The following is a 16147-nucleotide window of genomic DNA, read 5'->3' on the forward strand; positions in this document are numbered from 1 at the left end:
TAGCTGTTTCCTGCCCCATTTCCCGTCTCCCTTTTGCCTCTCAGCCTCCTCCTGCCTGCCTGGGGCCCGATTCTCCAGCAATGATGTCCACATCCCTTAGTCGACCAAAATGGTATCCAGATTCCGAGGTCTCGGTCCTTGGTGTAGTGTTGCTTAACCCCAGTACCCCAATACCTCCTCCCTCCCAATCCTCTCCTCCGCCCGCCCCGCGCGGCTCTAGGAGGAGCCTAAATGTCCTCTTCTCCAGCTGAAGGGGATTGTGGTGCGTAAGCAGGATTAACTCTCTCGCCCCCAGCTGCGCGGATCTGCCCCAGGCCTGCGGGCCGGAGCGAACCCATCAGGGCGCGGAGGACGCAGCACCGGGGCGGGGGATGGGGAAGCTCGGGGCCTCGGAGCTGTCTCCTGGGCGCGCTTCCTTGCGGAGTGGGGCGGAAGGCCACGGCCTCCGGAGCTGGTCCTCAAAAGCCAGGGCGAACGGCCGCAACGGCGCGGGCTCCTAGCTGCAGCCTCCCCTCCGCCACCTCCCTCTCCCGCCCCGAGCTTCCTCTCCGCCCACCGCGCTCCAGCCGCTCGGTCGCAGCCCGCGCAGTCCTCCGCCCGGCGGAGCCGCCGCGCTCGCTCCGCGCCCAGCCATGGGGGACCTGCCGGGTCTCGTGCGCCTCTCCATCGCGCTGCGCATCCAGCCCAACGACGGCCCGGTCTTCTTCAAGGTGGACGGCCAGCGCTTCGGCCAGAACCGCACCATCAAGCTGCTCACCGGCTCCTCCTACAAGGTGGAGGTGAAGATTAAGCCCACCACGCTGCAGGTCGAGTGAGTAAGCGCGCGCGCAGGGGCCTGCCCGACCCCACCTTGGGGTCCGCGCGGAGGACCGAGGCCCCCGGGCAGCCCGAGCCTCTCCCCCGCCGCTCTGGCCTCGCGTCGTGCCCAGCGGCCCAGGGGTGGGGGGAAGAGGTCAGTCCCTGTTCCTTTTGGTCCCCTCCTCTGTTTTACGCTTGCTTTTCCCTATTCACGCTTCCTTCCACCCGTCTTGGGGAGGGATGTTTAAAACAACGTCAGGAAGCCAGGGTTGGGGGGAGGGTCGCGGGGGGTTATTTTCTTGTAAATTTTTCATTCCTTCTGCCCAGCCCTCGGGGCACCCCCAGGCGCCCCGGATTGTTCACCTACCGCAATCCCAGCCCTCCTCTCCCCAGCCCTGGCGTCCCGCGGGGTTCTGCCAACAGCGAGGCCGAAGGAGGGAGAAAGGCTGAGGAGTGAGGTGTAAAGGCGAGGGTGAGGTAGTTACTGGGGCTCCCTAAGGGACGCTCCCTATTCCACCATCCATCCACCCTTACGTGGCTGGAGACCGTGGGGCTGGAGGGGCAGCCACAAGTCAGAGCACAGCCTCCTCGCCTTGGGCCTAGTCTCACCGTTTTCCCTGCCGTGTGTTTTTCATTTTCTCCTGAGTTGTTTGTTCACCCTGGGGATGGTGCCTGGGATTCGCCATATCCTTGCAACAAAAGGATGTTTCTTGGTTTATTTGTGGCAGGGATTATCTCTTCCCTGCTACCACAGTTTGGTGCACCCACTAGACTTCTGGCTAGAAAGTCAGAATGGAAGGGTGCCATAGCTTATAAGGAAGTATCTAGGGATGAAGTCCTTTACCTCTCAGCTTCCACCTAAGCATGGTGTGAAGTCTAATGTGGAAGCGGGGCGTGGAAGGGCTTTGAGTCCACCAGATAACTTTTATAGCTGCAGTCTCCATCGATAGTCATTAATTCAATAAACTTGTGTTGGCCTTCTAGGTGTCAGGCCCTAATTCAAGGACCTAGAACCACACTGGGTTGTTTCTAGTGCTCCTGGTCCCCCTGCTTGTCACCAACCCCCCACAGCTCCACACACCAGTTACCTTCACATTTCCCAGTGTTCCGTGCATCTCCATATAATCCAGACTTTTCCTTTCCCTTATTTCCTGGCAAATTCTCCCAAGTTATCTGTTCTCTATCCCATTTTCTTCAAGGTGGTTCTCTATTTTTTTAACTAATCTAAAATGAATTTGTGTTAATGACAGAACTACTTTTTCTATTTACATTTTAATTTTATCAAGGGTGTTTCATTGCCCTAAACTAGTAGTTCCTAAACTTGAGTGTCTGTCAGAATCACCTAAAATGCTTGTTAAAACTCAGATGGCTGAGCCCCACCCTCGAGTTTCCAGTTTACTATGTCTGGGGTAGGGCTTAAAAATTTGTTTTCTAATACGTGAGCAGGTAATACTGACACAGCTGATCCAGGGACTAACCCTTGAGAATCACTAACTTAACACAAAGGAATGATGCCAGTGAGAATTTCTGGTTGTGTGGTTGGCTTTGTGTACCCCAAATCAGGGGATCTCTGATTGTTGGAACAGAAAAAAATCATTTAAGAGCTAGTTCAGTGGTTCTTGGTTCTCAACCCTACCTGTATATTAGAATCACCTAGAGAAACTTAAAATAAATTTACCGTGCCCAAACCATACCTGACCACATTGAATTCTAAATTCTGGGGTTTGGGATGAGGCTGGGTATAGGTAAGTTTTTAATAGTCCCACAGATAAGAAACTATAGAGTAGGACTGATAGAGTTCGACTCAGTCTTGTACAAGTAGTCTGGATGAGAATACTAAGGTCAGTCCAGAGAGATTAAGTAGTTGCTCTAGGGTCACGTGACTGGTAAGTTGGAGAACTCAAGCCTCCTGACCTTTCAGAACTTTCTACCCCACCAGATGTCTCCTTTAACCAAACCCTGTAGGATTCCTGCCTAGGGTTATGGTCCAGACCAGGACAGGGTGCCTAAATTAATTCCTACCATGTATAGTCAACTCCAGTCCATTGCAGGAACATTTCCATTGGTGGTGTGGTTGTCCCACTGGAGCTGAAGTCTAAAGAGCCTGATGGGGACAGAATTGTTTATACGGGCACATATGACACAGAAGGTGTGGCCCCAACCAAGAGTGGAGAACGGCAACCCATCCAGATCACAATGCCGGTAAGGCCTGCATGAGGGTGTCAGGGCAAACAGAAACCATGGAAGAGAAAACAATCAGTATCTCCCCTTAAGAAATAAAAGGAAGGGGCGCCTGGATGGCTCAGTTGGTTAAGCGACTGCCTTCGGCTCAGGTCATGATCCTGGAGTCCCTGGATCGAGTCCCGCATCGGGCTCCCTGCTCGGCAGGGAGCCTGCTTCTCCCTCTGACCCTCCCCCCTCTCATGTGCTCTCTTTCTCTCATTCTCTCTGTCTCAAATAAATAAATAAAATCTTTAAAAAAAAAAAGAAATAAAAGGAAATATTATGAAATTATGAAATATTATCTTAATTCATAGTTTCATATTGGAATCTATTTGTCCATAATATCCTAATACAATTAATTAAATAATTCATGCTTCTTCAATGGTCAGTTTCAAAGTAATTTCTTATATGGCCAAAAAAATTAAATCTCTTTCTATACTTTCTAATCTATTCCATTGATCTGTCTATTCTTATGCTAATATGCATTGTTTTAAATGTATTGCTTTTATAGTGTGTTCATGTATTTTGTAACTGGTCCTCTTATTGAACTTGCTTACTAAAACTTTTCATTTAATCTTAGGTTTTTCAGATTGGCAGTCATAATCTACATACAACTATCATTTTCTGAATCTTCTTTCTAGCCTTACTGCATTGGCTAATGTTTCTAGAATAATGTTGCTCACTAATGGTGGTAAGGGGTATCCTTGTCTTCAGGGTTTTACTGTTAGGTACAATGTTTGTTTTAAATATTTATTGTGCTAAAGCATCCTTTTTTCTAGCTCACTAAGAGACATTTTTTTAAAAGATTTTATTTATTTGTTTGAGAGAGCGCAAGTGAGCACTAACAGTGGGGAGGGGCAGAGGGAGAGGGAGAAGCAGACTCCCCGCTGAGCAGGGAGCCCTATGCGGGGCTTGATTCCAGGACCCTGAGATCATGATCTGAGCCAAAGGCAGATGCTTAACTGACTGAGCAACCCAGGCGCCCCAAGACATTTTTTTAATTGGGAGATGTGTTGAATTTTATCTAATTCCTTTTCCCATCTATGGAGATAATTGATCTCTTTTGATACATTAATAATTATATAATACATTACCCTTTATTTCCTAAAATAAACCCTACTTAAATGTTATGTATTTTTGAAAATATGTCACTAAATTCAATATGCTAATATTTTATTTAGGATTTTTAGATTTCTATTTTATTAATTTTTTATTTGCTTGATTCATCAACAAATATATGGAGATTTCTTGCCTATCAGGCACTGGAAGAGGATTAATGAACAAAATAGATGTTCCTGGCTTCATGGGGCTTCTAATCCAGAGAAGGAAAACATACTTTATATGTGATTATCAATAATAAAGTAAATAATTATTATTACACGAAGTGTACTAAAATCGTGGTGCCCTTGGAGCATATATCAAAGGTTTTATTCTAATCCAAGATTTTGGGGATGGTTTTCATGAGAAATAAATAAACAATAAATGAGCATTGAGAGGAGAGGGAACACTCGAGGAAAGAGGAGTTACAGAGATCAAGAGCTGGGGGGAGAGCGTCATGTGTTGTAATGAAGGAGAGAAGCCCAATGTGGGTGGAGCAGAGAGTGAGGTAGAGACTGGCTCAAGATGATAAAGCTGGAAGAGCATAGGTGGATTCCACTACCTGATCTCGGAGGCCCCTTTCAGCTCCAAGGTGGTATAAGGATTACAAATTTACCCTTAAGGGGATGCTGCTAGTTATGTGATGAAGAAAGTCAGATTCTCAAATACTATCATTTAGGAACACACCAAATAGGACTGAAGGCCAACAAGTCCCTGTAGGATTCCTTTTTATTGGGCACAGATACAGAGAGGAGGGCTGGGGATACATCCCAGCATCTCAAGGGATTTGCAGGATTTAAAAAAAAAATGTTAAATAACATAAGTTTCAGAAATTTGAGCAAATTTTTAAAGCAACAGTAATCCGTACATTTTGACTCAGTTCATTTTCAGATTACATTCCACATATATACATTTTATAGTTGCAACCATTTTATTATGTAATTGTCCAACATTCTACATATTCATTGTTACAGTTTTAATGGCAATATAAGACTCTACCATGCTGTATTGTAATGATTAGACTACTCCTCAGATATTAGATATGTCAATTGTTCTCATCGTAAAAAGTGCTATAATGAATTATTCTGTGCTGCTACTTCAATAGGAGTAAAATTATTTGGTCAAAAGGAATGAATTTTTTTTAAAGATTTTATTTATTTATTTGAGAGCGAGGGAAAACATGGGGGGTGGGCAGAGACAGAGGAAGAGGGAGAAGCGGACTCCCCGCTGAGCAGGGAGCCCGACGCGGGGTTCTATCCCAGGACCCTGCGATCATGACCTGAGCCGAAGACAGACACTTAACTGACTGAGCCTCCCAGGCGCCCCCAAAAGGAATGAATTTTATGGCTGTTCCCACATACAGCCATTTCGGGTATTTTTTTAAAGTGTTGTATGTGACATTTTACAATGTTAGCAGCAGTATAGAAGTCTGGTGGCTTTGCTATAATTATGACAGCATTGGGAATTATTTTAAAAAATAAATTTTCCGGGGCGCCTGGGTGGCTCAGTCGTTAAGCGTCTGCCTTCAGCTCAGGTCATGATTCCAGGGTCCTGGGATCGAGCCCTGCATCAGGCTCCCTGCTCAGCAGGAAGCCTGCTTCTCCCTCTCCCACTCCCCCTGCTTGTGTTCCCTCTCTCGCTGTGTCTCTCTGTCAAATAAATAAATCTTTAAAAAAAATTAAAATTAAAAAAAATTAAAAATAAATTTTCCTAGTTTACTTTTTACTATCATTTACAAGAATGAACATTTCAACATTTCATTTTATTTTTGTGTGTGTAAATTAGTTCTTTCATGTTTTGTTAATATTTCTATGGAAGATTATTTTTTAAAAATCAGAGTCCTAGGAGCGCCTGGGTGGCTCAGTTGGTTAAGCCTCATGATCTCTCCGGTCGTGGGATTGAGCCCCATGTCTGGCTCTGCACTCAGCAGGGGAGCCTGCTTGAGATTCTCTCTCTCCCTCTTCCTTTGCCCCTCCTCCCGCTTGTGTGAATACACCGATGCACTCTCTTTTTCTCTCTCTCAAATAAATAAAATCTTAAAAAATCAGAGTCCTAGTAAAGATTTTTTAAAGATCTGTCATATCTGTCCTATTTCTCTCAGTATTGCTTTGCTTACATTTTCCATTGTGTAGAAACATAATTACATTTAAACCTCTCATTTTCCTTTATGATTTCTTATATTTAAATTTGAGAAAGTTATTTTTCCAGAGTTGACAGTCTATTTTGATTTGTTCTGCAATTTTAGATTTTGTTATTTAACTGTCCCCTCATTCAAACTTGATTTATATGTTTATACTGTATATCATCTTACAAAGGATTTAAGATGGTATTAGCATTTTATGAGTCTCAATAGTAAAGCCTAGGTTCTTAATGGAATGTCCACATCTAGAAGAAGCAAGTGATAGTTGATTTTTCCAACAATGATCACATGGCTTTTGGTATGAGCATTGGCCATGTATTTGTATCTTATCTGTAATAGGCTGATTCTAAGGAAAACAATAGAAGTTAGAGAAGTTTTCCTGATCCTGATTAAGTCAGCAGTTCTAATGTTAAATTCAAATTTCATTCTAGTAATGAAAGCCTCACATAGCCTTTAACCTATTTTATGACTTTTGTCATCAATGTCATCAATGTTTCAAGCTTAAGTAAATTACAGACACAACCACACCTTCAGAGACAACAAGGAAGTCTTGAAATGTGCAAGTAATCCAATGAATCAAATAGGGGAATCCAGTAAGGGAAGCTGAATTAAGGATATACAAGAGCAACTTCTTAGGAGTGTAAAGTTACTTCAAAGTATTTTTTTTTAATTTTTTAATCATTGGATAAATAATGCTGGGGTTATTGGCTAGTTGGGGGAAACGTCACTGTTATTCTTTCCTGATACGATACTCTAAAATATATTTCAGATGGTTCAAGGGGTTAACTGTAAAAAGTCAACTTTTTAAAAAATTGATATGAAAAGAATTAAACCCAAAAGAAATAGAAGATATCCAAAGCTAAAAATTGAAAGCTTTGATTACATGCACTATAAAATTTCTGTCAAAAATCATGAAATTAAATTATATTTTCCTTAAGAGAATTTAAATTAAAAGGCAAGTAACAATTGGTGAAAAACTTACGTGTAACATGCACAGTCTCCCAGGCTATGTGGCCTTGATTTTCAGCCACTGCCGATGCAGACTTGGCTTGCAGCCCATAGTGACTTTCCACAGCCCTTTACTGCCCACGGAAGCTGAAGTCAGGAAGTAGTCCAATGATACCTGACTTAGGTTGATGGCAGTGATCTCTTTATTCAGATATTTCCAGGGGCCCTGGTAGCGGGAGTGAATTACCCGGCTCTAAAATCTCTCAACCCCCATTTCAAACAGCAGTGTTGACTTGTACCTTAATGTGACTGATGCCCCATTCAGTCCCTCCTAGGGGAGAGTCCAGGTGGAGATTCTGTCTGCACACATCATTCCGTGGTTCCCCTTTTGTTGGCCCTCTTCAGTGAGAGACTGATGGGAGTTAGGAGGAATAAGGTAACAGGGTATGCAAGCTTGTTAGGGGGCTGTGCGTGCAGAGCTAGGTAGCCGTATGCATGTCCTCCCAAATAGAAAAGTCGTTCCTTTGTGTCTGCTCTGTGGAGTCATTTGGAAAGATCTGTAACTTAATATATAAATAATTCTTAGAGGCCAATGAGAAAAAAAATAACAATAGGATGTGGGAAATGGGAAAATAAGCAAAAATAAATAAATAGGCAATTCACAGAAGAAGAAATCCAAATAATCAATAAATGTATATTTTTTAAATTTTTTATTGTTATGTTAATCACCATACATTACAGCATTAGTTTTTGATGTAGTGTTCCATGATTCATTGTTTGTGCATGACACCCAGTGCTCCATGCAGAACGTGCCCTCTTTAATACCCATCACCAGGCTAACCCATCCTCCCAAACCCCCAATAAATATATTTTTAAATGGCTTAATTTCACAATTGGTGAAAAAAATACAAATAGTGCAATACCAATTTTTACCTACAAAATTGGTGAAATATTAAAAAATAATACCAGTTGTTCAGTGCTAGTGTATTTCTTTATGAAATATAGCAATTTTTATAAATTGATATAGTATCTTACAAACTTGCTAAATTCACTTATTAATTTTAGTAGCTTTTTATTCTATTGCTTAGTGTTTTCTGCAAACAGTTGTCCATCTGTAAAAATAAATAGTTTTACTTTCCCTTTTTTTTTCCCCTCTTGCCATAAGGTAGCTAGGACCTTCAACACAATGCTGAATAGGAATAGTAAGAGCTGATATTCTTGCCTTATTTCCCATCTTATAGGGAAAGAACTCAGTCTTACCATTAAGGGTGATGTTAACTATAGGTTTTTTTATTGATGCCCCTTAATCAGGTTGAAGAACTTTCTATTCCTAATTTGCTGAGAGTTTTTATCATGAATGGATGTTGAATTACCAAATACTTTTTCTGCATCCATGGATATGATAATAATGGCTTTTTCTCCTTTATTTTTGTTAATATGGTGAATTATAAGGATTTTAAAATATTGAACCATCCTTGAGTTCCAAGAATAAAACTCTTTTGGTACTGTTGTAAAAGCCTATTGCTGGATTTGATTTACTAATTCAAGCAAATAAAAATTAAAAGCAAATTTTATGCATAAGCCCATGAGGAATTTTTGTCTGCAATTTTCCTTTACTTGTAATATCTTTGCCAAGTTAAGGTGTTAACATGGGCTTCATAAACTGAATTGAGAAGTGTTCCTTCCTCCATTGTATGAAAGAATTTATATAGAATTGGTATTTTTCCTTAAATGTCTGAATTTATCAGTGAAGCCATTTGGGCCTGAAATTTTCTTTCTGGAAGGATTTTTACCTACAGATACAATTTCCTTAGTAGATGGAGGTCTACTGATAGTTTGTATCTTTTAAGGAATTTGTCCATTTCATTAACTATATTGGTATAAAGTTCTGATAGCATCTCTTTCATTCCTGATATTGGTAATTTGTCTTCTTTTTCTTGCTCAGTTTTTCTAGGGGTTTATCAATTTTTTTATTTTTTAATATTTTTAAATAGGCTCCACACCCAGTGGGGCTTAAACTCATGACCCTGATATTAAGAGTTGCATGCTCTGCTGACTGAGCCAAACAGGTGCCCCTGGGGTTTATCAGTTTTTAAGACCTTTTCAAAAAGCCAGATTTTGGTTTCATTACTTTTTTTTTTATTATTATTTCTTTACATTATTTTTTTCTCTAGAGTCTTTCCTTATGGTTTTTCTTTATTATTTGTTCTTTTCTATTTCATTGATTTCTGCTCTTTATTATCTTTCTTCTTTACCAGTAGACTGGGCTGGCAATGCCAACTATCAGAGAGGATGAGGAGCAGCTAAAACTCTCGTTGCTGGTAGGAATGTAAAATGGTGCAATCACTTAGGAAAAGTTGGACAGATTCTTATAAAGTTAAACATACTTTATAATTCTCAGAACTTTTAGTCCTCTCTGTTCAACTAAGAGAAATGGAAAACATGCATTTGCTAATAAAACTTCAAGCAGTACAGGAGTAAGAGAGGCTTGGAATCCAGTAGGAATTCATAGGTCATGCCACACTAAAAGTCACAGATACTTATTATACTGAATTTGTTTACCAATGAAGTAACATCATGTTTCTATTGATATAATAAGGTCATTCTGAGCTCTCAAGTCAATGGATTTCTGAGTAACCTTATTCTTGGTGAATTTCCTATGTCTCTAGTGGCATGGTGAGTGGTGAGAAGTACTGTAGTGATTCTAGGCCAACAGGTTGTAAGACCATGGAAACTTTTTTTTAAAGATTTCATTTATTTATTTGAGAGAGAGCATGAGCAGGGTGGAGGGAGAGGCAGACTCCCTGCTGAGCAGGGAGCCTGACTCGGGGCTCTGTCCTGGGACCCTGAGATCATGACCTGAGCTGAAGGCAGATGTTTAACTGACTGAGCCACCAGGCGCCCTGACCGTAGAAATTATTTAAAACAAACTTCTCAGATTCCTTGTTACTGAAGATGACAGCTGAATCTCCTCTCCTTGGAATCTGATGATTCTCTTCCACATCAGTTGTAAAATAAAAATGTCCCAAAGTTTGCAACTTGAATGGACAATATGGCAAATAATATGTCCAGGTCTATAGTGGAGTGTCACTTTTAGAAGACCATAGACTGGGTGGCTTAAACAACAAACATTTATCCTTCACAGTTCTGGAGGCTGGAAGTCCAAGACCAAGGTACTAGCAGATTCAGTGTCTGATGAGAGCCCTTTTGCTGTTTCAAATAGCTACTTTCTTGGCTGTATCCTCACATGAAAAAGAGCATAGAGATCATCCCTCTCCCATCTGTTTTTACAAGGGCACTAATCCCATTCATGAGGGCTCCACCCTCGTGACCTAATTTCTTCTGAAAGGCCCCACCCCCAAATACCGTCACATTGGGGATTTAGGCTTCAACATATGAATTTGGGGAGATACACACATTCAGTGCATAGTACTGTCCTAAAGCATTTTACACATGACAATCCATATATGTTCTCATGCGGAAAAAAAAGAAAAACTGTTCATTAACTCTTAACTCATTTGCTTCTAGAAGGAGTTGGGTATAGTGATAATAGTTCCTAGATAGGAATTAGGAAACCTAAGTTCTTGACCTGCTTCATAGCCTAGACCTAGGGCAGTCACTTAACCTCTCTGAGTCTTATTAGTTCTTTCATCTGTGAAATGGAGAAGCTAAAACCAGTCAAAAGACCAAAGTAGAATGGCGTATGTAAGGTATTGTATAAAATAAAGAACGCTATGCAAATGCACAGAATCTTACCTGTGTGTAAATTGCATCACCCAGGGAGCCTGCCTGGCTAAGTTTTCATTGGAAGGCACAGATGGGTTGGGAGGGAGCAGAGAGCCTGTGTAGTTGCTTCTGTTCTTTAAGAAGAATGTCAGCTTTCAAGACCCCATCTGCTCCTACATCAGACGGGAAGAAATTCTGAGCGAGGTTGTGAGGCATCCTGGAAATAGAACTCCAGCGGAAAGAGCAGGAAGAAAGCTAATGGGAAGTTAGCACAACTAAGTCATGGGAAAATATATGCATAGTTAGCAGCAATTAACTACAAAATGACCTTGGGCCCAACACTAGTAAAAGAGAAAACAAAACAAAACAAAACAAAACAAAATAGAAGCACCTGAACATTCCGTATCTTTTAGCTCTGACTGTTGCTGTCAGCATATTTCTACGCTGTCTCCTGTATCACTGAGAACTGTTGATGTAGGAAAGATGTTAGGGTTCGAAGCCATCAGCCAAGAAAGAATTCTTGAGACGTCTTTGGTGCAGAAAGGTGGTTTTATTAAAGCACGGGGACAGGACCCGTGGGTAGAAAGAGCTGCACTGGGGTCATGAGGAGTGGCCCATTATATACTCCCAAGTTGGGAGGGAGTTAGGGATAGCGAAAGCCTCCCAGGTATTTTGGAAACAAGGTTTCCAGGATCCTAGGGGGCTAGCTATTGTTAGAGAAAGGTCATTTATTACTGTTTAGTAAAAACTCAGTCATGAGACTCTTCAGATGTATATTGGTGGATGGCTTAAAAGATAATTGCCAACCTGTATCTTGGGGGGTAGAAATAAAGGAAGTTTCCTAAAGAATTTTTATGTTAAAGTAGACTTACATGATCCTGGGGGTCCGGCCTAAGATTGCCTTTTGCCCTTAGCAAAGTGTTAACATCAAGGCAGCTGGTTTCCTAGAGGAATGTCACTCTGCCTTTTTCAAGGACTTGTCAATGGGCTGTAAGTAATAAGGAAACTTAATTTTTCTTCTGCCTTTGTTTCCCACATCACTGTGACATTGAGACTTTCTTAATTTTAAGGTTATTCAGACACAGTGTCATGTCTTAAGGTTTTCCTTGCCTGTGGTCCTAATCATCTTTGTTTTTGTTTTTACAACCAACTTTTATTTATTTCTATTTCAAGAAAGGCCTTATTTTTCCCACTTACCTAGCATAGTCTCAGCCTGCTTTCCTCAAAAGATTAACTAGTGTTTGTAAAATATTTTTATAACTTAATGTAATTGAATTGCCCTTGAAATATGCAATGCCCTATGCTGGTCAAATCATGATAATGATCATCATCATCATCATCATCATCCCTCTTTAAAAATCTTGATGATTTATAAAATGAGATTTCAATTTATTCTTCCCTCCACTACCCTACTGTCAACAAAGCTGTAATCTTTTCATTAGCCTCTATGTATCCTTGATAGAATTTATAAAATCCCTAAGGTTAGAGGGATATGTGTGTTAATTTTTTAGGGACGATAATTCCATTTCACCATTTAAAACATTCTTTATGATTATAATAGTAACATATTTATTGCAGAAAATCCAAGTAGAAAAGATAGAAAAACACTCAATTCCTTTACTTAGAAGCTTTGTTGTTAATATTTTTTCATTCTCTTTTTTCTATATGTCTTATTTTATATACTTATGCTCACACTGTATATAAACAGTTTTAATCCCTTTTTCTTGTTGACATTGTTCTCAGCATTTTCTCTCATCATTAAAAACCCTAAATTCCTGTGTAATGGTTACACAAATCCATCATATAGATACACCACCATTTTCATTATATTCTCCTAAAGTCGGATGCTTAAATTGCTTCTGGTATTTAGACATTTTTGCCAAGTTGATAGGTGAATAATACCTCTGTCAAAGTTTGTATTTCTTTAATTACTAATAATATTACATTTAAAGATTTTTCAGATGTTCGCCATTTTTTTTCTTTTTCATGTAATCACCACCCGTCAAGAAGTAAAACATTTCCCCCAAAAAAGTTCCCTCTTACACATTTTCATCAATCATTAATCCCTTCCTCCCACCCCAGGCTCTAAGTAACCACAGATGCTTCCTGCTTCCTGTCAGCATACATACATACATACATACATACATACATACATATGTGAGTTTTATATAAATGGAATCATACAGTATATGTGTTCTTTGGAGTCTGGATTATTTTGCTCAGCACATCTTTGAGATCCATCCTCGTTGCTGCCTGAATCAGTATGTTTCTTTTTTTTTTTTTTAAAGATTTTATTTATTTATTTGACAGAGAGAGACACAGCGAGAGAGGGAACACAAGCAGGGGGAGTGGGAGAGGGAGAAGCAGGCTTCCCGCTGAGCAGGGAGCCCGATGCGGGGCTTGATCCCAGGACCCTGGGACCATGACCTGAGCTGAAGGCAGACGCTTAACGACTGAGCCACCCAGGCGCCCCAATATGTTTCTTTTTATTGTTGAGTAAAATGCCATAATGACAGGCATACTAACACTTGTCTATCACCAAGTGAGTGATGAAACATTGGGCTGATTCAAGTCTGAAGCTATAGTGAATAAAGCTACTGTGTACTTGGACAGGTCTCTAGACTGTTAAGCCATGATTCTCTAGAAAAAGATACTTTCTTTTCCTACCTGGGGAAAGAGTTGGGGACTCTAGGTATATCACCCACTGTTTCGAGTCAGGCATGTTTCCCAAAAGAAAACCAAACCCTGTTTTGGGATCAAATTAGCAGGATGAGGCAATGGTGCAGAATAGAATTTGGAGAGCATCTTGGAAAGCCATCTGGGAAGCACCTGATCACCCTCCTCCTGTAGCAGTGTCAAGCATAAGGCTCCTATTGCTTACTGCCCTGCCCCACTCCATGTCTTCTGGCTCCTGACAAGTCTAAGAACACTGCCAAGGCAGTCCCCGTCCCCTCCCATGACAGGAGAGGGTCAGAGGAGAAAATAACGACAGGCATCATGCTGTTTAATGCCAGATCCCCTAAATAGCTCCAGGAGGCAGTAGCAGGGTTAGGCTACCCTGCAGGCCACTTGAACACCTGCCCAAGTGGCCCCCAGGGTATTCTATGTCCTCTTCTCAGCTACATGGGAATTGCGTGCTTAGGGCTCAGGAGAATTCTATGCAGTGATCCGCAGGGCCTACCTTCTGGAAGTAGAATGCAAACTTCTTGAGGGCAAGAATCCTACCTCATACAAATTTTTGTGTGTGCAAAGCACATAATAGTTACTCAAATATGGTTCTGGACAATGTACAATCGAAGCCTGAGACATGGACATGGATTCCTGACTCATAAATGCTCAACAGTATTTTTAAAAGTTAAAGTAGGGTCTTTAACAATCAAATGCTTCTAAGAAAATATTTTTCCCTGGAAGTGAAATTAATGACAAAACGGCAATTGTATCTTACGTTTAGTGATACTGTGTATATGTTATTTTGTACAACTATCTTTTGAAATAGACACCAAAAGATAATCATCAAACACCATTCCCTCTCTTCTCTTCCTAAACCCCCTTCGTGGCAAGCTCTGAAAGTCTGAGGTTCAAAGAGTGGTTTCCAATAATTAAATTTGGAAAACAGATAAACTTGGGGAGTTATGTTTATTAAAGACCGTATGACAGCAAATGCCACTTGTACAATAGGAATAAGATTTTATAGAGAAAAAAATGGCTTACAGACAGCTTTTCAGGAAATTAGCTCACATAATAAAGGAAAATAGTTCATTAAAGTTAAAGGCTTAAACTTTGCAAACCAAAAGAGTCTTGACTGTTGACCCTTGAATATGCAGGATCTCTTTCCCTAACATGAGCTCTTATCTGTTGTTCGTGGCAGAATGAGGTTTTTATGGTGCGTGTTTCTCTCCCCTCAGTTCACTGACATTGGGACCTTCGAGACGGTATGGCAAGTCAAGTTCTACAATTACCACAAGCGAGATCACTGCCAATGGGGAAGCCCGTTCTCTGTCATTGAGTATGAATGCAAGCCCAATGAGACGCGCAGCCTCATGTGGGTGAACAAGGAGTCCTTCCTCTGAAGATGGCTCTTTCTGATGTTGCTGGACAATCTCTTCAAAAATCAACTTTCAGATAACCCAGCGCAAGCCTTCACCAAGGCACACAACACCGTTGATGTTTCCCATCGGGTGCCGTTGACCTACTGGCCCCGATTATTTTGAAAGTGTAATTCCCTTCTGATGCCATGTCCCTGACATAAAAAATTGCGATGTACCACCCCCGAGAAGATCCCTTGCTGTGTTCCGTGTTGGTGTTCCTGCATCCAGTTGTTCCTGGTCATGCCGTTGACCGCTTGTGAGGAGCTCAGTGGAACTGGCAGACATATCCCATTTTTAGCCATTCCGCTGAATGACTGTGGTGTTTTGTTTCCACATTGAGGGATTCCCCCATTTTTTTGTTGTTGTTAAATGCTAAATAAAAAAATAACAACGTGTGTGGGTTCTCTCCGCAGTATAATATGGTCACATGTAACTTGCAGTGTTATCCAGCTCTCAAGGGAGGCTTGGTGAAAATGTAAGACACACAGCAATGAGTGGGACTCAGATGTTGTGCTTCATATAAACAGCTCAGCTTCTTCAGGGAACAATAATGACAAAACAAAAGGGCAAGTATTTAAGAAGTATATGTAACACATTAAAACTCTTTCAGGTAACTTAAGGGATTATGTTGTGGCCTAGTAGAAATGGGAAAAGGCATGGTTGGGGTCCACTGTTAAACAAGGTGACAGAAGTTTAGGGTTACCTTTTTGGCAAGCTGCCGTAGTGTTCAAACACGCATATGATGGCATCCCAAATTCCCCTTCACTTGAACTTTGTAAAACTGTGTATGGAACTGTAATGAACTTTTGATATTTCTTAATAAAGGTATTGAAAATCATGCCCTGGCTTTTCTTCTTCATGTGGGCAATATCTGTCTAGACGGTGGACCTCTGTTCCAGGCCAGCCCCATTCAGATCTCCAGCTACATTGCAGGGTACGGAGGACGTACCTGGAGGAGAATCAGCACACTTCATCATAGATCAGCTTGGACAATTGAACAGGAGCACTCCAGCCAGCTCTAACAAGGCTAGCAGAGACTCAGGCACTTGGTGGACAATCAAAAACTGCTTGTCCCTACTTCTCCCCATGCTTCCTCCTGGGATGACCACTCCCATCAGCTGGCTGT

General features: G+C 41.2%; 1 protein-coding gene across 1 annotated transcript; it reads left to right on the forward strand.

Annotated features, from left to right (window-relative positions):
* The first annotated feature begins 235 nt into the window (after positions 1 to 235).
* CNRIP1 (cannabinoid receptor interacting protein 1) lies at positions 236 to 15859 on the forward strand. The gene is made up of 3 exons (XM_032410822.1): positions 236 to 811; positions 2850 to 3000; positions 14839 to 15859. Exons 1-3 carry the CDS (start codon positions 633 to 635, stop codon positions 15001 to 15003), a joined length of 495 nt encoding a protein of 164 aa, XP_032266713.1. The 5' UTR covers positions 236 to 632; the 3' UTR covers positions 15004 to 15859.
* Positions 15860 to 16147: the final 288 nt, after the last annotated feature.

The sequence above is a fragment of the Phoca vitulina genome, unplaced genomic scaffold, assembly GCF_004348235.1.
Source record: "Phoca vitulina isolate PV1807 unplaced genomic scaffold, GSC_HSeal_1.0 scaffold12, whole genome shotgun sequence".
In the NCBI taxonomy this organism is placed as follows: Eukaryota; Metazoa; Chordata; class Mammalia; order Carnivora; family Phocidae; genus Phoca; species Phoca vitulina.

What these genes read in the sequence shown, in the direction of transcription:
- CNRIP1 (XM_032410822.1), top strand. Translation starts at nt 633, where the DNA reads ATGGGGGACCTGCCGGGTCTCGTGCGCCTCTCCATCGCGCTGCGCATC. An exon ending in CCCACCACGCTGCAGGTCGA is followed by an intron (nt 812 to 2,849) that starts GTGAGTAAGCGC and finishes AGTCCATTGCAG; the next exon opens with GAACATTTCCATTGGTGGTG. An exon ending in CCATCCAGATCACAATGCCG is followed by an intron (nt 3,001 to 14,838) that starts GTAAGGCCTGCA and finishes CTCTCCCCTCAG; the next exon opens with TTCACTGACATTGGGACCTT.